Source organism: Bombina bombina, chromosome 7 (genome assembly GCF_027579735.1).
Source record: "Bombina bombina isolate aBomBom1 chromosome 7, aBomBom1.pri, whole genome shotgun sequence".
NCBI lineage: Eukaryota > Metazoa > Chordata > Amphibia > Anura > Bombinatoridae > Bombina > Bombina bombina.
Window position 1 is genome coordinate 473451015 of NC_069505.1, and position 25872 is coordinate 473476886.

At 40.7% G+C, this 25872-nt stretch overlaps 1 protein-coding gene across 1 annotated transcript in view; it reads left to right on the top strand.

Moving 5' to 3' along the window:
- Positions 1–25872, top strand: part of LOC128666764 (zinc finger protein 3) — a 131886-nt gene that overhangs the window by 79466 nt on the left and 26548 nt on the right. The window contains exon 10 of the mRNA XM_053721545.1: positions 23504–23617. Within this exon, the coding sequence (XP_053577520.1) occupies positions 23504–23617 (114 nt within the window). The remainder of the gene's footprint in view (positions 1–23503; positions 23618–25872) is intronic.

Consider the following 25872-nt stretch of genomic DNA (forward strand, 5'->3'; position numbering starts at 1 on the left):
CGGAGGCCGTAGTACATTTAACCAAACTTACGGCTAAGAACTCTGGATTCGCCATACAGGCACGTAGAGCACTGTGGCTAAAATCCTGGTCAGCTGATGTTACTTCTAAGTCCAAATTACTTAATATACCTTTCAAGGGGCAGTCTTTATTTGGGCCCGGTTTGAAAGAAATTATCGCTGACATTACAGGAGGTAAGGGCCACGCCCTACCTCAAGACAAAGCCAAAGCTAAGGCTAGACAGTCTAATTTTCGTCCCTTTCGGAATTTCAAAACTGGAGCAGCGTCAACCTCCACTGCACCAAAACAGGAAGGAGCTGTTGCTCGTTACAGGCAAGGCTGGAAACCTAACCAGTCCTGGAATAAGGGCAAACAGGCCAGGAAACCTGCTGCTGCCCCAAAAACAGCATGAACCGAGAGCCCCCGATCCGGGACCGGATCTAGTGGGGGGCAGACTTTCTCTCTTCGCTCAAGCCTGGGCAAGAGATGTTCAGGATCCCTGGGCGCTGGAGATCATATCTCAGGGATACCTTCTAGACTTCAAATTATCTCCCCCAAAAGGGAGATTTCATCTGTCAAGGTTGTCAACAAACCAGATAAAGAAAGAAGCGTTTCTACGCTGTGTACAAGATCTGTTATTAATGGGAGTGATCCATCCAGTTCCGCGGTCGGAACAAGGACAAGGGTTCTACTCAAACCTGTTTGTGGTTCCCAAAAAAGAGGGAACTTTCAGGCCAATCTTAGATTTAAAGATTCTAAACAAATTCCTAAGAGTTCCATCGTTCAAAATGGAAACTATTCGGACAATCTTACCTATGATCCAAAAGGGTCAGTACATGACCACAGTGGATTTAAAAGATGCTTACCTTCACATACCGATTCACAAAGATCATCAACGGTATCTACGGTTTGCCTTCCTAGACAGGCACTACCAGTTTGTAGCTCTTCCATTCGGATTGGCTACGGCCCCAAGAATCTTCACAAAGGTTCTGGGTGCCCTTCTGGCGGTACTAAGACCGCGAGGGATTTCGGTAGCTCCGTACCTAGACGACATTCTAATACAAGCTTCAAGCTTTCAAACTGCCAAGTCTCATACAGAGTTAGTTCTGGCATTTCTAAGGTCGCATGGATGGAAAGTGAACGAAAAGAAAAGTTCTCTTTTTCCTCTCACAAGAGTTCCATTCTTGGGGACTCTTATAGATTCTGTAGAAATGAAGATTTACCTGACAGAAGACAGGTTAACAAGGCTTCAGGATGCATGCCGTGTCCTTCATTCCATTCAACACCCGTCAGTGGCTCAATGCATGGAGGTGATCGGCTTAATGGTAGCGGCAATGGACATAGTACCTTTTGCACGCCTACACCTCAGACCGCTGCAATTGTGCATGCTAAGTCAGTGGAATGGGGATTACTCAGATTTGTCCCCTACCCTGAATCTGAATCAAGAGACCAGAAATTCTCTTCTATGGTGGCTTTATCGACCACACCTGTCCAGGGGGATGCCATTCAGCAGGCCAGACTGGACAATCGTAACAACAGACGCCAGCCTGCTAGGTTGGGGCGCTGTCTGGAATTCTCTGAAGACTCAGGGATTATGGAATCAGGAGGAGAGTCTCCTTCCAATAAACATTCTGGAATTGAGGGCAGTTCTCAATGCCCTTCTAGCTTGGCCCCAATTAACAACTCAGGGGTTCATCAGGTTTCAGTCGGACAATATCACGACTGTAGCTTACATCAACCATCAGGGAGGGACAAGAAGCTCCCTAGCAATGATGGAAGTATCAAAGATAATTCGCTGGGCAGAGTCTCACTCTTGCCATCTGTCAGCAATCCACATCCCGGGAGTGGAGAACTGGGAGGCGGATTTCTTGAGTCGCCAGACTTTTCATCCGGGAGAGTGGGAACTTCATCCGGAAATTTTTGCCCAAATACTTCGACGTTGGGGCAAACCAGAGATAGATCTCATGGCGTCTCGCCAGAACGCCAAACTTCCTCACTACGGGTCCAGATCCAGGGATCCGGGAGCGGTTCTGATAGATGCTTTGACAGCACCTTGGAACTTCGGGATGGCTTATGTGTTTCCACCCTTCCCGCTGCTTCCTCGATTGATTGCGAAAATCAAACAAGAGAGAGCATCTGTGATTCTAATAGCGCCTGCATGGCCACGCAGGACTTGGTATGCAGATCTAGTGGACATGTCATCCTGTCCACCTTGGTCTCTACCTCTAAGACAGGACCTTCTGATACAGGGTCCATTCAAACATCAAAATCTAACTTCTCTGAAACTGACTGCTTGGAAATTGAACGCTTGATTTTATCAAAGCGTGGTTTTTCTGAGTCGGTTATTGATACCCTGATTCAGGCTAGGAAGCCTGTTACCAGAAAGATTTACCATAAAATATGGCGCAAATACCTATACTGGTGCGAATCCAAACGTTACTCCTGGAGTAAGGTTAGGATCCCTAGGATATTGTCTTTTCTACAAGAAGGTTTAGAAAAGGGTTTATCGGCTAGTTCATTAAAGGGACAGATTTCAGCTCTGTCCATCTTGTTACACAGGCGTCTGTCAGAAAATCCAGACGTCCAGGCTTTTTGTCAAGCTTTAGCTAGGATCAAGCCTGTGTTTAAAGCCGTTGCTCCGCCATGGAGTTTAAACTTAGTTCTTAACGTTTTACAAGGTGTTCCATTTGAACCCCTTCATTCCATTGATATAAAATTTTTATCTTGGAAAGTTCTGTTTTTAATGGCTATTTCCTCGGCTCGAAGAGTCTCTGAGTTATCAGCATTACATTGTGATTCTCCTTATCTGATTTTTCACACAGATAAGGTAGTTCTGCGTACTAAACCTGGGTTCTTACCTAAGGTAGTTACTAACAGGAATATCAATCAAGAGATTGTTGTTCCATCCTTGTGTCCAAATCCTTCTTCAAAGAAGGAACGTCTTCTACACAATCTGGATGTAGTTCGTGCCCTCAAGTTCTACTTGCAGGCAACTAAAAATTTTCGCCAAACTTCTTCCCTGTTTGTCGTTTATTCTGGACAGAGGAGAGGTCAAAAAGCTTCTGCTACCTCTCTCTCTTTTTGGCTTCGTAGCATAATACGTTTAGCCTATGAGACTGCTGGACAGCAGCCTCCTGAAAGAATTACAGCTCATTCCACTAGAGCTGTGGCTTCCACTTGGGCCTTTAAGAATGAGGCCTCTGTTGAACAGATTTGCAAGGCTGCAACTTGGTCTTCGCTTCATACTTTTTCCAAATTTTACAAATTTGACACTTTTGCTTCTTCGGAGGCTATTTTTGGGAGAAAGGTTCTTCAGGCAGTGGTTCCTTCTGTATAATGAGCCTGCCTATCCCTCCCGTCATCCGTGTACTTTTGCTTTGGTATTGGTATCCCAGAAGTAATGATGACCCGTGGACTGATCGCACATAACAGAAGAAAACATAATTTATGCTTACCTGATAAATTCCTTTCTTCTGTTGTGCGATCAGTCCACGGCCCGCCCTGTTTTTTAAGGCAGGTAAATATCTTTTAAATTATACTCCAGTCACCACTTCACCCTTGGTTACTCCTTTCTCGTTGATTCTTGGTCGAATGACTGGGACTGACGTAGAGGGGAGGAGCTATATCAGCTCTGCTGGGTGAATCCTCTTGCATTTCCTGTTGGGGAGGAGTTATATCCCAGAAGTAATGATGACCCGTGGACTGATCGCACAACAGAAGAAAGGAATTTATCAGGTAAGCATAAATTATGTTTTTGGATGTGGATTATTTTCAGCAGGAATTGGCTGTCTTTATTTTATCCCTCCCTCTCTAGTGACTCTTGTGTGGAAAGATCCACATCTTGGGTAATCATTATCCCATACGTCACTAGCTCATGGACTCTTGCTAATTACATGAAAGAAAACATAATTTATGTAAGAACTTACCTGATAAATTCATTTCTTTCATATTAGCAAGAGTCCATGAGGCCCGCCCTTTTTTTGTGGTGGTTATGATTTTTTTGTATAAAGCACAATTATTCCAATTCCTTATTTTTTATGCTTTCGCACTTTTTTCTTATCACCCCACTTCTTGGCTATTCGTTAAACTGAATTGTGGGTGTGGTGAGGGGTGTATTTATAGGCATTTTAAGGTTTGGGAAACTTTGCCCCTCCTGGTAGGAATGTATATCCCATACGTCACTAGCTCATGGACTCTTGCTAATATGAAAGAAATTAATTTATCAGGTAAGTTCTTACATAAATTATGTTTTTCTGAAATATCAAGTGGAAAGAGAGCCTTTCTACCTCAGGATAAAATTAATAGATTTAAGGGTCGCCAGAATTTTAATTTTCGTCCCTTTCGCAACTTTAAGGGACAGAAGTCTTCCTCCTCTTTTATGCTGGAACAATTCAAATCGTCTTGGAGATCCAATCAGCCTTGGAATAAGGAAAAGGTAGCCAAGTAGCTTTCCACTGATTCAAAGTCAGCATTAAGGGACTGCCCCCGATCCTGTCTTGGTGAGGGGCAGGCTTTCCTTTTTCTTTCCTATGACATGGAGAGTCCACAACGTCATTCCAATTACTAGTGGGATATTCAACTCCTGGCCAGCAGAAGGAGACAAGGAGCACCGCTGCAAAGCTGTTAAGTGTAACTGCCTTACTCATAACCCCCAGTCATTCTCTTTGCCTCTATCAATGGAGGTTGTGCGAAGTTGGTGTCTGAAGATTTTAATCCTTTTATGGGTACTTTTCCCTGCAAGCAAGGTTTGGGGTTTTAGCTGTGTCCACGTCAATCTCTTCAGTAAGAGTAGTGGTGGCTTTTAAGCAGTTAAAAGGCGGCAAGGTAGTCCTTGCTTTTATTTTAACACTTTGCTTCGCCTTTGCAAAAAGCCAGAGTTGGTTACTCTGTTCTTTATTTTCCTACAGGTCAATGACAGGGAGTACAGTACCTGTCACACCTAAGGAGCAGCATCTTTTCTGCAGGATCTAAAGTAAGTGCTTTTGCCTTCTAGGTACTGAAGAAGACAGCACTTAGGAGGTTAATCCTCTTATTGATCCTTTTCTCTGGCACTAGTTATCCCTTTTATAGTTAAGGATACATTTTGGGGGACGTTTTTTACTTTAATTTGAGACGTTTGTATAATAGCGCTTTCGGTGGCAGTTTTATTTTATTATGTGGGGACAGTTTCTTAGAGAGTTACATTAACGGTCATTACTAAGCTGTTTGTCTATCTGTTGCGCGTGTTTTGTCTGTGGCGCAGTGTTTTCTCCCCTAACGTGACGCCCGCACTTCCGCTTTTACGGAACGGAGCTCAGTGAAATTGGTGGTGCGTAGAAGTGCCTCCCATCGAGAGTTTGTACTAGATCCCTTATTATACCTTAGCGGATCGTTAGTGGATCAGCGTAACTTTCAAGCCTTTCCATTTACTACTGGGGTATTCTTTTCTTTTACGGTAGGAGCCTCAGGCATCTGAGATGGTTTTTTTATTTTTGGCCCTTTATTGTTTAGGATTAAATAGGAACGCTGTGAACAGGGATTTACTATTTATTTTCAATCTCAAAATAATTAAATTTTTTATTTTCAAATTGGGTATTTTTTCTGTGGCTTTGACTGCAGTAATGGAGTTTGGTTTAGATCAGTCAGTGTCTGTGGACAAGTGTTTACTGTGTTTAGAGGCTCAAATTGTCCTGCCAATGCAATTTTGTTCCTCATGCAAAGACTTTAAAATTTAAAGATAAATTACTCCCTTCTGAGCCAAGTGTCTCTCAGGATGATGCTGTGCGTGACATGATTTAGCTTTCTCCTCAAACGTCCCAAGCATTCATTGTGTCTCATTTTGTGCCTTCTATGTCCTCTCATCCACCTGGGGGTGTTTATTTACCTGGGGATTTTGCCGCTCAGGTTTCTTCTGCAGTAAAAGTGGCTTTGTCAGCTTTCCCTGCATTGGGTAAGTGTAAGAGAAAATCTAAACATTTGCTTGATTCTAGGGCTTCTGACTCTAGGACTGCATTAGCCACTCTTGCTCAGATGTCTGATGAGGAGCATACTTCAGTATCTTCTGAAGGTGACATCTCAGATTCTGAGACTTTAGCAGAAAAATCATCTGAGTCTGAAGAGGTTAATTTTAGATTTAAGCTTGAACACCTCTGGTTACTATTGAAGGAGGTTCTAGCTACTTTAGACGACTCTGAACCTTCGGTTGCTGTCAACCCCACGAAGTCTTCTAAATTGGATAGAGTTTGATTCCCCATCTTCTGAGGAAGTTTTTCCTGTCCCAAGGAAGATGTCTGAAATTATTGCTCAGGAATGGGATAAGCCAGGGGTTCCCTTTTCCCCTTCCCCTGTTTTTAAGATGATGTTTCCTGTTGCTGACTCTATCCGTGACTCATGGTGTACTGTTCCCAAAGTAGAAGGCGCTATTTCTACTCTTTCCAAGAGAATTACCATTCCTATAGAGGATAGTTGCTCTTTTAAGGACCCTATGGATAAAAAGCTTGAGGCTTACTTAAAGAAAATGTATATCCATCAAGGGTTACAGTGGCAACCAGCAGCGAGTATTGCCACGGTTGCAGGAGCTGCATCTTATTAGTACAATGCATTGTCTGATCTTATTACAGAGGAAACTGCAGTAGAGGAGATCCAAGATAGGATCAAGGCTCTCAAATTGGCCAATACTTTTATCTGTAATGCCAATATGCAGATAATTTGTCTGGGAGCTAAGATGTCTAGCTTCATGGTTCTAGCTTGCAGGGTTCTGTGGTTAAAATCTTGGTAGGCTGATGTCTCCTGTAAGGCCAAACTTTTGGCTTTACCCTACAAGGGAAAGACCCTGTTTGGACATGGTCTGGCAGAGATCATTTCAGAGATTACAGGTGGAAAGTGATCCTACCTCAGGACAAGAAAAATAGACCTAGAGGTCGTCAGACTTCTAATTTTCGCTCCTTTCGTAACTTTAAGGGAAAAAAGTCCTCCTCTTCAAAACCAGATCAACCCAGATCTTCTTGGAAATCCAACCGGCCCTGAAACAAGGGAAAACAAAACAAGAAACCTTCTGCTGACTCTAAATCAGCATGAAGGTTCCGGCCCCCAATTCCACTATGGATCTTGTGGGGGACAGGCTTTCTCTTATTCGTCAAGCCAGGATACACGATGTCCCAGACCCTTGGGCGGTGGACATAGTATCCCAGGGTTACAGAATGGGATTCAAGTCTTTACCTCCAAGGGGCAGATTTCTTCTGTCAAGACTATCCTCAAACCAAATAAAGAAGGAGGCCTTCTTAAACTGTGTAAAAGACCTATAATATGTGGGAGTAATTGTTCCTGTCCCTCCAGCAGAACAAGGTCTAGGATTCTATTCAAATCTATTTGTAGGGAACTTTTCGGCCCATTCTAGACCTCAACTGCCTCAACAAATTCCTCAGGGTTCCGTCCAAGGTGGAAACTATTCATTCCATTCTTCCTTTGGTACAGGAAGGTCAGTTTATGACGACCATAGATCTGAAAGACGCTTACCTTCAGGTTCCCATTCACAGGGAACACCATCAGTATCTGAGGTTTGCATTTCTGGACAAGCACTTCCAATTTGTTGCACTTCCATTTGGTCTGGCCACGGCTCCCAGAATATTCACAAAGGTTCTGGGCGCTATTGGTTGTTATTAGATCCCATTAGATTGCTGTGGAGCCTTTATATAGACGACATCTTAGTTCAGGCGTCATCTTTTCAACTAGCCCAATCTCGTACAGAGATGCTGTTTTTTCTTCATTTCCATGGGTGGAAGGTGAATTTTGAAAAAAAGTTCTCTTGTTCCATTTACCAAAGTGCGTTTCCTAGGGACTTTAATAGATTCCCTATCCATGAAGATTTTTCTGACAGAGGTCAGAAAAGACAAGATTCTTGCTTCCTGCCTCTCTCTCCAGTCTGCCTTTCGTCCATCTGTGGCCCAATGCATGGAGGTGATTGGTCTGATGGTGGTATTCATGGACATCATTCATCATCTTCGACCACTGCAGCTATGTATGCTCCGTCAATGGAACGGAGATCATTTAGATTTATCTCAGAGGATAAATCTGGACCCTTTATCAAGAGACTCTCTCTCGTGGTGGATGTCACAGGAACATCTGTTACGGTATCACCCAGATATCAAGGGTTAATACCACAAGTCTCCCACCTGGTTGACACTCCTTAGGAGACCAGATGGGGGATTGGAAGTGATTAGATAGAGGGAAGACGCCCTTTTACAGGCTACAATAGAATTACATTACTTAACCAGATAAGCAATTAAACACAAGAAAACAATGGAGTCCTTTTTCACACCTGGCAGTCTCAAACTTTGGAGGTGATTAAACAATGTGAACGCTTATCACTTAAACTTAATTACAGTAAACAATAGCTGATGCCAAGAAACCTGTCTTTAGAAAATAGCTTCTCAAAGCTGAACAAAGTTAACCCTTCCAGTACTGACAGAAGGGTCTGTCACAACATCTGTCTCTGGGCACTTGCTTTCTAAAACCTTCCTGGGAAATTGTGACTACAGACGCCAGCCTGTTGGTCTGGGGAGCTGTTTGGGGCCCTCTAAGGGGCTCAGGGCCTGTGGTCTTGGGAAGAGTCCTCTCTTCCCATAAACATCTTGGAGATGAGAGCTATCTTCAATGCCCTATCAGCGTGGCCTCAACTCTCGTTGGTCCGGTTTATAAGATTCCATTCGGACAACATCACCTCAGTGGCTTACATCAACCACCAGGGAGGGACTCAGAGTTCCTTAGCCATGAAGGAGGTGACTCGCATTCTACAGTGGGCGGGAGCCCACGATTGTCTCCTATCTGCCATCCACATCCTAGGAGTGGACAACTGGGAACCGGATTTTCTGAGCAGACAGACCTTTCATCCTGGGGAGTGGGCTCTCCATCCGGAGGTGTTCTCTCAGATAACCCTCAAGTGGGGGGTTCCAGAGTTGGATCTGATGGCGTCCCGGGCAAAACGCCAAGGTTCCAAGGTACGGTTCAAGGTCAAGAGATCCTCAGGCTGCTCTGATAGATGCTCTATCGGTTCCTTGGAGGTTTTCTCTGGCTTATCTGTTTCCTCAGTTTGCTCTCCTTCCACGAGTCATCGCTCGTATCAAACAGGAGAGAGCATCAGTTATTCTAATAGCTCCTGCGTGGCCTTGCAGGATCTGGTTCGCAGATCTAGTGAGGAAGTCATCTCTACCTCCTTGGAGGTCACATCTGAGGAAAGACCTTCTATATTAGGGTCCATTTCTTCTGCTCGCAGAGTATCTGAGCTTTCAGATTTGCAGTGTGATTCTCCATATCTTGTTTTTCATGCTGATAAAGCGGTCCTTCGTACCAAATTGGGGTTTCTCCCTAAGGTGGTTTCGGATCGTAACATTAATCAGGAAATTGTTGTTCCTTCTTTTTGTCCTAATCCTTCTTCTCAAAAGGAACGTCTTTTGCATAACTTGGATCTTGTGCGGTCTCTAAAATGTTACTTACAAGCTACTAAGGATTTTAGGCAATCTTTCGCCCTGTTTGTTCTTTTTTCTGGAAAGCGTAAGGGTCAGAAGGCCACTTCTACTACTCTGTCTCTCTGGTTGAGAAGTTTGATTTATTTGGCGTATGAGACTGCTGGACAGCAGCCTCCTGAGAGAGTTATGGTTCATTCCACTAGAGCTCGTCTTGGGCTTTTAAAAATGAAGCTTCTGTGGAACAGATTTGCAAGGCGGCAACATGGTCCTCTTTGCATACTTTTTCCAAATACTACAAATGTGATACTTTTGCCTCTGCTGAGGCTTTTTGGGGGAGAAAGGTTCTACAAGCGGTGGTGCCTTCTGTTTAGGTCCTCCTGCCTTTTTCTCCCTCCCTATTCATTCTGTGTCCTCTAGCTGGGGTATTGGTTCCCACTAGTAATTGTAATGACGTTGTGTGCTCTCCATGTCATAAGAAAGAAAACAAAATGTATGCTTACCTGATAAATTTATTTATTTCCGGACATTTTTTATTATAATTCAGCAGGGGTTTTTTTTTGGGGGGGGGGTGTTTTAGTAAACCTCAGGCACCTTTTTCACCCTTGTGTTTCTTCCTTTTTTCCATTTCCTTCGGCTGAATGACTGGGGGTTATGGGTAAGGCAGTTTACACTTAACAGCTTTGCTGGGGTGCTCTTTGCCTCCTCCTGCTGGCCAGGAGTTGAATATCCCACTAGTAATTGGAAGGACGTAGTAGACTCTCCATGTCCGGAAGGAAATAAATTTATCAGGTAAACATAAATTTCGTTTTTTCAACAGGCTTGGATACGAGATGTTCCAGACCCGTGGGCAGTGGACATAGTATTCCAGGGTTACAAAATAAGATTCAAGACTTGACCTCCCAGGGGTAGATTCATTCTCTCATTTTATCTGCAAACCAGTTAGAGAGAGAGAGAGAGAGAGAGGTCTTCTTAATCTGCATAAAGGACCTTCCCTTGGAATGATTGTTCCAGGTATTGTAAGAGAACATGGTCTAGGATTCTATTCAAATCTTTTTGTGTTTACCAAAAAGGTGGGAACTTTCCGTCCAATTTTAGACCCAGAGTGTCTCAAAAAATTCCTCAAAGTTCCATCCTTCAAATGAAAACCATTCGTTCCATTCTTCCCTTGGCCCATGAGGGTCAGTTCATGAGGACCATAGACCTGAAGGACGCGTATTTTCATGTTCCCATTCACAGGGATCTTCTCCAGTTTCTGAGGTTTGCCTTCCTGGACAAACCTTTCCAGTTTGTTGCCCTTCTTTTTGGCTTGACTACAGCTCCCAGAATTTTTACAAAGGTTCTGGGGGCTCTTTTGGCAGTGGTCAGATCTCAGGGTTTTGCGGTGGGGCCTAACCTGGACAACAACTTGGTTCAAGCGTCAGCTTTCATCTTGCAACATCTCATGCAGAGATGTTGTCTAGTTTACGTTCCCATGGGTGGGAAGTGAATCTGGAATAGAGTTCCCTTGTACCAGATACAAGGGTCTATTTTCTTAGGTACTATTATAGTTTACTATAGTAACAAGATAGTAGTAGGTAAAGTAGTACTAATGTTAAGTACCTATAGGTGCAAAATATTTTTGTAATCAACAAGCACCTGTTAGGGGGGCAATATAGCACTTAAGGAGACTCATAGATAAATGAGTTACAAAGTCTGTAACAAAAAAAAAAAGAGTGCTTAACCCCTGCAATTATTAAGGAAAATTTCTCACTGAATAATACAAGAACGATTTTTAACCATTCATACTTTATCTTTATTGGTTTAACTATTCGATCATACACGTTTAAAAACACTTAAACTCTCTAGCTATCAATATATAGCATAGATGTGTGAATAATACCTCTGAGAATCATGTGTGTATATATATATATGTGTGTGTGTGTGTGAAACATTGTAATTAGTTTGTATAATATCAAGCAGTCAGATATAAACAATATATTTTATAGCTGGCTATTAATAAATTCAAAAATAATGCTTTAACAAGAGGACCTGTTAATATGTGGAATGTCAGGTTATGAGAGTAAAGCTATCTAGCTAATACTCTATCTGTAATTATAAAGTCCTTGCTTGCACAGTTAAAGGGACACTGAACCCCAATTTTTTTCTTTCGCGATTCATATAGAGCATGACATTTTAAGCAACTTTCTAATTTACACCTATTCTCAAATTTTCTTTATTCTCTTGGTATCTTTATTTGAAATGCAAGAATGTAAGTTTAGATGCCTGCCCATTTTTGGTGAACAACCTGGGTTGTCCTTGCTGATTGGTGGATAAATTCATCCACCAATCAAATGCTATCCGGAGGTCTGAACCAAGAAAAAAGAGAATGAAGAAAAATTGATAATAGGAGTAAATTAGAAAGTTGATTAAAATTGCATGCTCTAAATTTGGGTTCAGTGTCCCTTTAACTTTAGCACAGCTATTCTGTGTAATAGATTCTGTCTGCTTAAGCCCCTTCTATAGCGGGGGCTAGATTAACGCTTAACTGACTTGTTTCACTAACATAGCACAACATATGATCTCAGAATATAACACACATTTACAAGCTATTGGCAATCAACAGTTATCATAGAGAGTAAGAGGTTAAAAAATGAGTATGAACTCTCTGAAGCCAGACCCCTTACTATTATAGTTTCCCTGATCGTGAAGATTTTCCTAACAGAAGTCAGAAAATACAAACTTCTTGCTTTGTGCCTTTTTCTTCCGTCTTCTGTTTGTCCATCAGTGGCTCATTGCATGGAGGTGATCACTCTGATGGTAGCTTCCATGGACATTATTCCTTTTTATCGGTTCCATCTGAGTCCTCTGTAGTTATGCTTGCTCAGTCAATGGAACGGAGATCACTCGAATCTCTCGCAGAGGATAGCTTTGGATCCGCTAAAAAGAAACTGTATTGTGGGATTCCGGACGCCAGCCTGTTAGGCTGGAGAGCAGTTTGGGGCTCCTTAAAGGGACACTGAACCCAAATCTTTTCTTTTGTGATTCAGATAGAGCATGCAATTTTAAGCAACTTTCTAATTTATTCCTATTATCAATTTTTCTTCGTTCTCTTGCTATCTTTATTTGAAAAAGAATGCATCTAAGCTAAGGAGCCAGCCAATTTTTGGTTCAGACCATTGGACAACACTTGTTTATTGGTGCTGTCCAATCAGCAAGGACAACCCAGGTTGTGCACCACAAATGGGCTGGCTTTTAAACTTGCATTCTTGCTTTTCAAATAAAGATACCAAGAGAATGAAGAACATTTAATAATAGGAGTAAATTAGAGCATGCAATTTTAAGCAAATTTCTATCTGAATCGAGAAAGAAAAAATTTGGGTTCAGTGTCCCTTTAACAGCTCAGGGTCTGTGGAGGAGTTTTCTCTTTCCATAAACATCTGAGGCTTCCTTTGGGAGGAAGGTTCTTCAAGCGCTGGTGCCTTCTGTTTAGGTCCGTCTATCTTGTTCTCCCTCCCCTTCATTCTGTGTCCTCTAGCTTTGCTATTGGTTCCCACTAGTAATTAGAATGAAGGGTGGGTCGGGGACTCTCCATGCCATAGGAAAGAAAACAAAATGTATGCTTACCTGATAAATTTCATTCTTTCCAGGCATGGAGAGTCCACGACCCACCCTTATTTTTATTTGAGTTTTTTTTGTACAAACCTCAGGCACCTCTATACCCTTGTGTTATCCTATTTTTTCGTTTCCTTCTGCCGAATGACTGTGGGTTATGGGTAAGGGAAGTGATACTTAAAGGACCAGTCAACACAGTAGATTTGCATAATCAGCAAATGCAAGATAACAAGACAATGCAATAGCACTTAGTCTGAACTTCAAATGAATAGTTAGGCTGACCATATTGCCGCTTTAAAAAGGGACACATATGAAAAATACAAATGTCAGGGCTGTTTAAAGAAATGCTTTGAATAATGTTCTATTATAAGACCCCTGACATATGTATTTTTCATGTGTCCCTTTTTAAAGCGGCAATATGGTCAGCCTATGAATAGTAGATTTTTTTTCTGACAATTTTAAGTTATGTCTATTTCTACTCCTTCTGTACCATGTGACAGCCATCAGCCAACCACAAATGCATACACGTACCATGTGACAGCCATCAGCCAACCACAAATGCATACATGTACCATGTGACAGCCATCAGCCAATCACAAATGCATACACGCTTATTCTGTGAATTCTTGCACATGCTGAGTAGGAGCTGGTGACTCAAAAAGTGTAAATATAAAAAGACTGCACATTTTTTTAATGGAAGTAAATTGGAAAGTTGTTTAAAACTGCTGCTCTATCTGAATAATTAAAGTTTAATTTTGACTTGATTGTGTCCCTTTAACAGCTCTGCTAGGGTGCTCTTTGCCTCCTCCTGCTGGCCAGGAGGTGAATATCCCACTAGTAATTGGAATGAATCGTGGACTCTCCATGCCTGAAAAGAAAGACATTTATCAGGTAAGCATAAATTTAGTTTTTCACTTTATGGGAAATTTATCACAAACCTTCCATATTTGGTCACAGGTTTTTTTTTCTTCTTGCATCCTTCTATGGATATACAATATACTCCTATTATATAGCCTCTGCTGATGTGTTTCAGTACTGGTTTGGCTTTATAGTGGTTGTTACTGGAAGATGAGTGTCTAATGGTAAGTATCAAGCTTCTTATTATAATAAATATATGGCCCTGGGCAGAATCTTTATATTATTCCCCTTGATTTGGGGTTTTCTTTTGCACGCGTCTGGTTTGGCGAGCTTAGTTTCAATTTTGTGCGTTGGCATTCGGGTTTGCTCATGTTGGGGCTTGTAGTATTTATTTATTTTTTTGTGTACCCAGGCTTACATATTGACGCACGCATATGTCCTCTGCCTTGCGCACGTCTGGTTAGCACGCATATGTCCTCTGCCTTGCGCACGTCTGGTTAGCACGCATATGTCCTCTGCCTTGCGCACGTCTGGTTAGCACGCATATGTCCTCTGCCTTGCACACGTCTGCCCCAAGGCAGAACACTGTGTGATCTGCGTTCTTATCGCAGAAAATGAAGGGTCTCTGCAGAAAGAACGGCAGTGGCAGTTAAAAAAAAAAAAATTTGCCTGCACTTTTAATTTCTGCCTGCGGGTGTCACTGTTCCATTCTATCTCAATGGGAAATATTTGCTACGTTCCTCTCTCTTCAATTTCCTCTCACTTCCTGATCTCCAGTGCGGTACAGGGAACAGCACATTGCAGAAAAGGTGAGTCAGGGTTTAACACATGTATTCTAGGAGTGTAGGAGCCAACTAAAATACTTAGACAGATTTTTTTTGTATTATTCTTTAATAAGTGTGTGTGTTTATGGTGTGTGGGTGTGTGTGTATATATATGTGTGTGTGTGTGTGTATATATATATATATATATAAGTAATTTCCAGCTCAGCCCACCAAGAGGCAACCGCCTGGGTACAAATATAAGCAATATGAGTAAACGAAAACAGATGCACTCTCAGGTCTTCCAAAAGGTTCTTTAATGGAACGTTTTCGGGGGTTCACAACCCCTTCATCATTTATTGGAAAAGTTTAAAATAAGGTATGTGGCAGGCAAACATCCAGGATGTTTGCCTGCCACATACCTTATTTTAAACTTTTCCAATAAATTTTTGTTTTTATCAGCCCTTCTCCTTGGTGCCTTATTAGTGTGGCTGTTCCTTTTTCTTTGCTATGGTAATCATTCCACATGGCTAGTTTGCTTAACCGCTCCTCCATGCGGTTGTTTGGGCCTACTCGGTCCTGATGGGCGGGGCTTATTTTCGCGCGCTCCATATTCTGGCTAGGAGGCAGCAGGCTTTAGCTCCGGTGGAGCTTGAACAGAGTTCTTTCCTCTCCGGATTGTTGTCGAGTCTTCTAGAAGTACCCTGGGGCAGGTAGGCGCCACAGGAGGTGCAGAGGGTATTTTTGTGCTGACTTATTATTATATATGGCTATAAATACTGTTTAGCAGTTAATCCTTCCCTTAATACTTAGGGGGCAATAATATTTGGAAGCCTTATTTAGGATTGTGTTAATTTTGAAGACATATTAACGTTTTTACGTACTTTTGAAAAAATTGTTCACTTTTTATTTTTTAAAGGCACAGTACACGTTTTTTGAAAACGGTTTAAAGCATTTATTAAAGTGTTTAAACGACTTGTTGTTTTTTATTGGTCTGTTCAGCATGTCTGACATTGAGGAATCTCAGTGTTCTATGCGGTTTAGATGCCATTGTGGAACCCCCTCTTACATTGTGTACCTCTTGTACTGAAAGGGCCTTACACTGTAAAGAGCATATTCTAAGTAAAGATAGTGTGTCTAAGGATAATTCTCAGTCTGAAGAAAATCAGGATATGCCATCCAATTCTCCCCAAGTGTCACAATCTTTAACGCCCACACAAGCGACGCCAAGTACCTCTAGTGCGTCTAATTCTTTTACTCTGCAGGAGATGGCTGCAGTTATGTCAACTACCCTTACAGAGGTATTATCTAAATTACCAGTGTTGCAGGGTAAACGCAGTAGGTCAGGTATTAATGTAAATACTGATTCCTCTGATGCTTTATTAGCTATTTCCAATGTACCCTCACAGTGTTATGAGTTGGGGGTCAGGGAATTGCTGTCTGAGGGAGAAATTTCAGACTCAGGAAATGTATTACCACAGACAGATTCGGACACTATGTCCTTTAAATTTAAGCTTGAACACCTCCGCCTGTTACTTCGGGAGGTTTTAGCGACTCTGGATGATTGTGACCCTATTGTAATACCACCAGAGAAATTGTGTAAGATGGATAAATATTTAGAAGTACCTACTTACACTGATGTTTTTCCGGTTCCTAAGAGAATTTCGGAAATTATAAAAAAGGAATGGGATAGACCAGGTATACCGTTTTCTCCCCCTCCTAGTTTTAAGAAGATGTTTCCCATATCAGACGCCATTCGGGACTCGTGGCAAACGGTCCCTAAGGTAGAGGGAGCAATATCTACCCTGGCTAAGCGTACAACTATACCCTTTGAGGACAGTTGTGCTTTCAAAGACCCTATGGATAAAAAATTAAAGGGTCTTCTAAAGAAATTTATTAATCAGGGTTTTCTTTTACAACCTACGGCTTGCATTGTTCCAGTAACTACTGCAGCAGCTTTTTGGTTTGAGGCTCTAGAAGAGTCTCTTAAGGTTGAGACCCCGTTAGATAACATTTTGGATAGAATTAAGGCCCTTAAGCTAGCTAATTCTTTTATTACTGATGCCGCTTTTCAAATTGCTAAATTAGCGGCAAAAAATGCAGGATTTGCTTTTCTAACACGTAGAGCGTTGTGGCTCAAATCTTGGTCTGCTGTTGTGTCATCAAAAACTAAGCTTTTGGCTATTCCTTTTAAAGGTAAGACCCTTTTTGGGCCTGAATTGAAGGAAATCATTTCTGACATTACAGGGGGTAAAGGCCATGCCCTACCTCAGGATAAGTCTGTTAAGATGAGGGGTAAACAAAATAATTTTCGTTCCTTTTCGGAACTTTAAAGGAGGACCCGCCGCTTCTTCTTCTTCCACAAAGCAGGAAGGGAATTTGACACAATCCAAGTCAGTCTGGAGACCTAACCAGAACTGGAATGAAGGTAAACCGTCTAAAAAGCCCGCTGCTTCTACTAAGACAGCATGAAGGGGCAGCCCACGATCTGGGACCGGATCTAGTAGGGGGCAGACTCTCGTTCTTTGCCCAGGCTTGGGCAAGAGATGTTCAGGACCCCATGGCACTAGAAATAGAGACCCACGGTTATCTATTGGAATTCAAGGACTTTCTTCCACGAGGGAGATTTCATCTTTCAAAATTATCTGCAAACCAGATAAAAAGAGAGGCGTTCTTATGCTGTGTAAAAGACCTTTTTACCATGGGAGTAATTTGTCCTGTTCCACAATTGGAACAGGGACAGGGGTTCTACTACTCAAATCTATTTGTGGTTCCCAAAAAAGAGGGAACTTTCCAACCCATCTTAGACCTCAAGGGTCTAAACAAGTTTCTCAGAGTCCCATCATTCAAGATGGAGACTATACAAACAATTTTACCAATGATCCAGGAGGGTCAATATATGACTACTGTGGACTTAAAGGATGCTTACCTTCATATTCCTATCCACAAGGATCATCATCAGTTTCTAAGGTTTGCCTTCTTGGACAAACATTATCAGTTTGTGGCGCTTCCCTTCGGGCTGGCCACAGCACTCAGAATCTTCACAAAGGTTCAAGGGTCTCTTTTGGCGGTTCTCAGACCGCGAGGCATAGCAGTGGCGCCTTATCTGGACTACATTCTGATCCAGGCGTCAACTTATCATCTGACAGACTCTCACACGGACACAGTCCTATCCTTTCTGAGAACTCACGGTTGGAAGGTGAACATAGAAAAAAGTTCACTAGTTCCACAGACAAGGGTCCCCTTCTTGGCAACTCTGATAGACTCGGTAGACATGAAGATATTTCTAACGGAGGTCAGAAAATCAAAGATTCTAAATACTTGCCGAGCACTTCAGTCCATTCCTCGGCCATCAGTGGCTCAGTGTATGGAGGTAATCGGATTAATGGTAGCGGCAATGGATATCGTTCCGTTTGCTCGCTTTCATCTCAGACCACTGCAGCTGTGCATGCTCAGACAGTGGAATGGGGATTATGCGGATTTATCTCCTCAGATAAATCTGGATCAAGAAACCAGAGACTCTGTCCCAGGGGACTTGTTTCCGCAGACCCTCGTGTGTGATAGTGACAACGGACGCCAGCCTTCTGGGCTGGGGTGCAGTCTGGAATTCCCTGAAGGCTCAGGGTGTTTTGACTCAGGTGGAGTCTCTACTTCCAATCAATATTCTGGAACTGAGAGCAATATTCAATGCGCTTCAGGCGTGGCCTCAGTTGACTTCGGCAAAATTCATCAGATTCCAGTCGGACAACATCACGACTGTGGCATATATCAATCATCAGGGGGGAACAAGGAGTTCCTTAGCGATGATAGAAGTATCCAAGATAATCCGATGGGCGGAGGCCCACTCTTGTCATCTGTCAGCAATCTACATCCCAGGAGTAGAGAACTGGGAAGCGGATTTTCTAAGTCGACAGACCTTTCATCCGGGGGAGTGGGAACTCCACCTGGAGGTGTTTGCCTCACTGATTCTCTGATGGGGCAGACCAGAATTGGATCTGATAGCATCTCGGCAGAATGCCAAGCTTCCAAGATACGGATCCAGGTCGAGGGATCCTCAGGCCGAACTGATAAGATGCCTTGGCAGTGCCTTGGTCGTTCAGCCTAGCTTATGTGTTTCCACCGTTTCCTCTCCTTCCACTCATGATTGCTCGAATCAAACAGGACAGAGCTTCAGTAATCCTGATAGCGCCTGCATGGCTACGCAGGACTTGGTATGCGGATCTAGTGGACATGTCCTCTCTGCCACTGTGGAAACTTCCTTTGAGACTGGACCTTCTCAAGGTCCTTTCCAACATCCAAATCTAATTTCTCTGCAGCTGACTGCGTGGAGATTGAACGCTTGATTTTATCGAAGCGAGGATTCTCTGATTCGGTCATCAATACATTGATACAGACTAGAAAGCCTGTCACTAGAAAAATCTATCATAAGATATGGCGTAAATATCTTTATTGGTGTGAATCCAAGGGTTACTCATGGAGTAAAGTTAGGATTCCTAGGATTCTGTCCTTTCTCTAGGAAGGACTGGAGAAAGGGTTATCAGCAAGTTCCTTAAAGGGACAAATTTCTGCTTTGTCAATTCTGTTTCACAAACGTTTGGCAGATGTGCCAGATGTTCAGTCTTTTTGTCAGGCTCTATCTAGAATTAAGCCTGCATTTAGACCTATTACTCCTCCTTGGAGTTTGAATTTAGTTCTTCGTGTTCTTCAAGGGGTTCCGTTTGAACCCATGCATTCCATAGATATTAAATTATTATCTTGAAAAGTACTGTTTTTGGTTGCTATTTCTTCTGCTCGAAGAGTTTCTGAGCTTTCAGCGTTAAAATGTGATTCACCTTATCTCATTTTTCATTCTGATAAGGTGGTTTTACGTACTAAACCTGGATTTCTTCCTAAGGTTGTTTCAAATAAGAATATTAATCAGGAAATTGTTGTTCCTTCCTTGTGTCCTAACCTTTCTTTTAAGAAGGAGCGTATGTTGCATAATTTGGACGTGGTCCGTGCCTTAAAGTTTTTTACTTACAGGCAACTAAGGATTTCCGTCAATCATCTTCATTATTCATTGTTTATTCTGGAAAGCGTAGGGGTCAGAAAGCTATGGCTACCTCTTTCTTTTTGGCTGAGAAGTATCATTCGCCTGGCATATGAGACTGCTGGACAGCAGCCTCCTGAAAGAATTACGGCTCATTCTACTAGGGCTGTGGCTTCCACATGGGCCTTTAAAAAGGATGCATCTGTTGAACAGATTTGTAAGGCTGCGACTTGGTCGCCCCTTCATACTTTTTCCAAATTTTACAAATTTGATACGTTTGCTTCTTCTGAGGCTGTTTTTGGGAGAAAAGTTCTTCAAGCAGTGGTGCCTTCCGTTTAGGTCTCTGTCTTGTCCCTTCCTTTCATCCGTGTCCTGTTGCTTTGGTATTGTATCCCACAAGTAAGGATGAAATCCATGGACTTGTCGTATCTTGTAGAAGAAAAGGAAATTTATGCTTATCTGATAAATTGATTTATTCTACGATACGACAAGTCCACGGCCCTCCCTGTCAATTTAAAGACAGATTATATTTTTTTATTATTTACAACTTCAGTCACCGCTGCACCTTTTAGCTTTTCCTTTCTCTTCCTATAACCTTTGGTCGAATGACTGGAGGTGGAGGGGAAGGGAAGAGATATATATATATATATATATATATATATATATCTCTTCCCTTCACCTCCACCATATATATATATATATATCTCTTCCCTTCACCTCCACCTCCACCATATATATATATATATATATATATATATATATATATATATATATATATATATATATATATCTTCCCTTCCCCTCCACCTCCACCATATATATATATATATATATATATATATATATATATCTTCCCTTCCCCTCCACCATATATATATATATATATATATATATATCTCTTCCCTTCCCCTCCACCTCCACCATATATATATATATATATATATATATATATATATATATATATATATATATATATATATATCTCTTCCCTTCCCCTCCACCTCCACCATATATATATATATATATATATATATATATATCTCTTCCCTTCCCCTCCACCTCCACCATATATATATATATATATATATATATATATCTCTTCCCTTCCCCTCCACCTCCACCATATATATATATATATCTCTTCCCTTCCCCTCCACCTCCACCATATATATATATATATATATATATATCTCTTCCCTTCCCCTCCACCTCCACCATATATATATATATATATATATATATATATATATATATATATATCTTCCCTTCCCCTCCACCTCCACCATATATATATATATATATATATATATATATATATATATCTCTTCCCTTCCCCTCCACCTCCACTATATATATATATATATATATATATATATATATATATATATATATATATATATATATATATATATATATATATATATATATTTCAAAGTAGTGCACTCTCACTTGCCAACCCAGACACAGACCAGGGTGCCTAACGGAATGTACAGTCTGAATAGGAATAAGCACTCTCTGGATTTCAAATCAACAAATATTTATTCGGCAGTGACGTTTCGGGGCATTCACCCCTTCCTCAGACTGAGGAAGGGGTGAATGCCCCGAAACGTCACTGCCGAATAAATATTTGTTGATTTGAAATCCAGAGAGTGCTTATTCCTATTCAGACTATATATATATATATATATATATATATATATATATATATATATATATATATATATATATATATATATATATATATATATATATATATATATATATATATATATATATATATACAGCTCTGCTGTGGTGCTCTTTGCCACTTCCTGTTAGCAGGAGGATAATATCCCACAAGTAAGGATGAAATCCGTGGACTCGTCGTATCGTAGAAGAAATCAATTTATCAGGTAAGCATAAATTTCCTTTTTCTCAGTCTTCAGTCTCTACATCCAGGGGAGTAGGCTTTTCATCTGGAAGTGTTCAATCAGATTGTTGTTTAAATGAGAAGCCATCAGATCTATCTCTGGGAGACCCCAAAGACCCACACAAACTTCCCGGGCAATTTGTGAGGTCCAGGGACCCTCAGGCTGAGTTAGTGGATGCTCTAGTAGCTCATTGGTTATTTCAGCTTGTTTATCGGTTTCCTCCTCTGGTTCTTCTTCCCAGAGTGATTTCCAAGATAAAGCTAGAGAAATAATCAGTGATCTTGATTGCCCCAGCTTGGCCTCGAAGAATTTGGTATGCAGATCTGGTACAGATGTCCAGTTGCCCTCCTTGGACTCTTCCTCTATCTCAAGGTCCTTTTTCCCATCAGGATCTTAGATCTCTGAGCTTGATGGCATGGAAATTAAAGGGTTAGTTTTTAGACATAGAGGTTTCTCTGTTCCTGTGATTGAAACTTTGGTTCAGGCTCGTAAGCCTGTAACTAGGAAGATTTATCATAAGGTCTGGAAGACCTTTATTTCTTGGTGTATAGATCATGTTTTTTCCTAGAATTGTGCAATTCTTACAGGATGGTTTGGATAAGGGCCTATCTGCCTGTTCTCTGAAGGGCCATATTTCTTCTCTTTTAGTTCCGTCATTCATGGGTTTGTTCAGGCTTTGGTTCGTATTAAGCAAAGTTTTTATTCCTTTTGGCTATCTCTTGTACTAAAAGAGTTTCATAATTGTCTGCCCTTTCTTGTGATCCTCCGTCTCTTATTTTTCATCAGGATAAGGCAGTTTTACGAACTTCTTTTGACTTCTTGCCTAAGGTTGTTTCCTCTGATAATATTAGTCAGAATATTGTTGTGGTTTCTTCTTTGTGTCCTAATCCCAAGAATGCTTCAGAGAGATATATGCATAATTTGGATGTTGTTAGGGCATTTAAATATTATATTGATGCTACTAAGGACTTTAGACAAACTTCCAGTTTGTTTGTTCACTTTTCTGGTCGTAGAAAAGGTCATAACATTTCTGCTGTTTGTGTGGCCTCTCGGTTGAAACTTTTGATTCATAAGGCTTACTTAGACGCAGGTCAGCCTCCACCGAAACGGATTACTGCTCATTCTACTAGGTCAGTTACCACTGCTTGGGCTTTCAAGAATAAGGCTTCAGTTGACTAAATTTTGTAAGGCAGCTAGTTGGTCCTCTTTGCATGCTTTTACAAAATTCTACCATTTTGATGTGTTTGCTTCTTCTGAGGCAGCTAATGATAGGAAGATCCTTCAGGCACTTGTCTCGGCTTGATTAATTTTTTTTTACTGATTGATTTGATATATTTTAAGTGCATAAAAAAAACAAAATAAATGTTTTCACTTTTTGGATTTCTGTGGGGCTGTGGATTAAGTTTTCCCAGTGAAAAATATGTTATTTAATCCCACTCTCTATGTATCATTACTTGTGGATTTATTTCTCAGCTTGGGTATTTGTTCCCAGGAGTAATGGATCATGGACTCTCACCACCTGTATGAAAGAAAACATAATTTATGCTTACCTAATAAATTCATTTATTTCATGGTGGTGAGAGTCCATGAGACACTACCCTTTGTTTTTGGGGTTATTTTTTCTTGAGCACATGGTTTCTCCCTGCTCCTTTTTTGTCTTTCTGCATTTTTCTACATTATTTTGCTTGGCTATACGTTAGATAGAGGTACCTGTGATGATGGAGGGGTTTTATAGAATTTTTGGGGTTTGAAAATCTTTTCCTCCACCTAGTGGTAATGAAGAGTGTTTCCCAGTAGTAATAGATCATGGACTCTCACCACCATGAAAGAAATTAATTTATCAGGTAAGCATAAATTTATGTTTTTGTCATTTTAACTATTGAAATGTATCATCTGTTTGTTTGTTTTTCTAGTTAAAATTAAAACGGAACAAGCTGAAGATTTATGTGTTGTGAAATCCCTTGAAATTCAGGAGCAGGAAAACTATACAGATACGGACATGGAAAATTCTGAGGATACAGACACAAGTGAGTGTATGATGTAATATATGACGCTCAGTACCAAAGTGACATCATCATTTCTAGATAGGCACGGAAGCCATCAGTATTAGTTTCATTTGAGAAACCTCTTGACTGCTTGTATTTTACGGACTTTCAGGGGGTGGTCTAGACAATCAAGGGTTAAATTGAATCTGTAAATGTCAGGGCCTTTAAAGGGACAGTCAAGTCAAAATTAAACTTTCATGATTCAGATAGAGCAGCAATTTTAAGCAACTTTCTAATTTACTCCTATTATCAAATTTTCTTCGTTCTCTTGGTATTTTTATTTGAAAAAGAAGGAATGTAAGCTTGACTGGTGTCTAAATGAAGCAACCAAACAGCAAGCGCTACCCAGGTGCTGGACCAAAAATGGCCCGGCTTTTAAAGGGCCATAATACCCAAATGTTTAAACACTTGAAAGTGATGCAGTATAGCTGTAAAAAGCTGACTAGAAAATATCACCTTAAAATCTCTATGTAAAAAAGAAAGATATTTTACCTCAAAAGTTTCTCAGTAGCCACATCCCATTGTAAAGGACTTCTAAGCAGCATATCAGTACGTCTGTCCCGGGACAGCGGAATGTTTGAGCCTTGTGCACTCTCATGTTATTTCCCTATTCAGCTTAAGGAAGTTTACAATGAAATCTCATGAGATCACAGTGAAAGAGTTCATGACCTCAGCACTGCTGATGCTGATTGGCTGCTGTTCATTTCTTCATTTTTTTATTTTTTTTTACCTGCAGCTGGGCAGCAGCTGAGTATAACTTTTTACACAGAACTTACTCTGCTGAGCTGAAGAAATTGTGAGGTAAAATATCTTCCTTTTTTACATAGAGATGCTCAGGTGATATTTTCCTGTCAGCTTTTTACAGTTATACTGCATCAGTTTCAAGTGATTTAGCATATTAGTATTATGTCCCTTTAAGCTTACATTCCTGCTTTTTCAAAGAAAGATACCAAGAGAACAGGAAAAAAAATAATAGGAGTAAATTAGAAAGTTGCTTAAAATTGCTACTCTATCTGAATCACAAAAGTTTAATTTTGACTCGACTATCCCTTTAAAGAGATACTAAAGTCAAAATTAAACTTTCATGATTCAGATAGAGCAGCAGTTGTAAGAGTCTTTACATGCACACTTTGTGATGCACCAGCTACTACTGAGCATGAGCACTAGTTCAGTGTATATATATATATATACTAGTCTGTGATAGGCCGATAGATATACTAGTCTGTGATAGGCTGATACATATACTAGTCTGTGATAGGCCGATACATATACTAGTCTCTGATAGGCCGATACATATACTAGTCTGTGATAGGCCGATACATAAGGACGATACATATACTAGTCTGTGAAAGGCTGATACATATACTAGTCTGTGATAGGCTGATACAAGGGACCGGCAAATGGGGGGTGGTTAAAATCATTAAAAAAAAATCTACTGCTTATTTGAAATTCAGAGTAAAGCTTATTGCATTGTATTTTTTTTTTTATGCACTTGTTAAAGGGATATGAAACTCAACATTTTTTCTTTCATGTTTCAGATAGAGCATGTGATTTTTTTTTTTTTGATTTTTTTTTTTAATTCCTTTATTTTAGAGCCAGCAGTGTTAGAAATTAACATATAATTTGTGCCTTGTTAATCAAAACATGCAAAGTATAATATTCACATTGTTTTAAATCATAACTTGAATAAACCAATAAGATTAAACAAAAATGTCCTCGTATTTCTACTTTACACTGCTGAGGTCGTTATTTTTTCTATTATATACCCCTTTCCCACAAAGCAAAAAAAAAAAAGGTGGGGGGGGGGAATAAACTTAAAAGAAAAAAAAAAGAAAGGGGAGGGGGGCGACTGGAATACATCCACTTCCCCCTCGCTGTCTAATCATATAAATGTATTACCAAATACCTAAGAGTACTAGCTCTGAATTCCTGAACGGAAATATCAAGTGATCAATATCGGTAATCGGGAGCGATTTGATAAGTGCTGTCCATTTATTAAAAAATTGCCTAATATCTGAATCATTATCTATGTTGGTGTCCCTCTCTTCCAGTATGCATTGCTTCTTTAGGTAATTTTTCATCTCTAGGATATTTTCCATTTTTTGAAGATTAAGTGTCTAGCTGCCAGAACAGCCAAGATTATAAATTTTTCACTAGGTTGATGTCCCTCAAAGTTTTTTTAGGCAAAATAAGACCTGCGTCGGTGATAGAATCAGAGGGGAGATTTTAAGTGATTT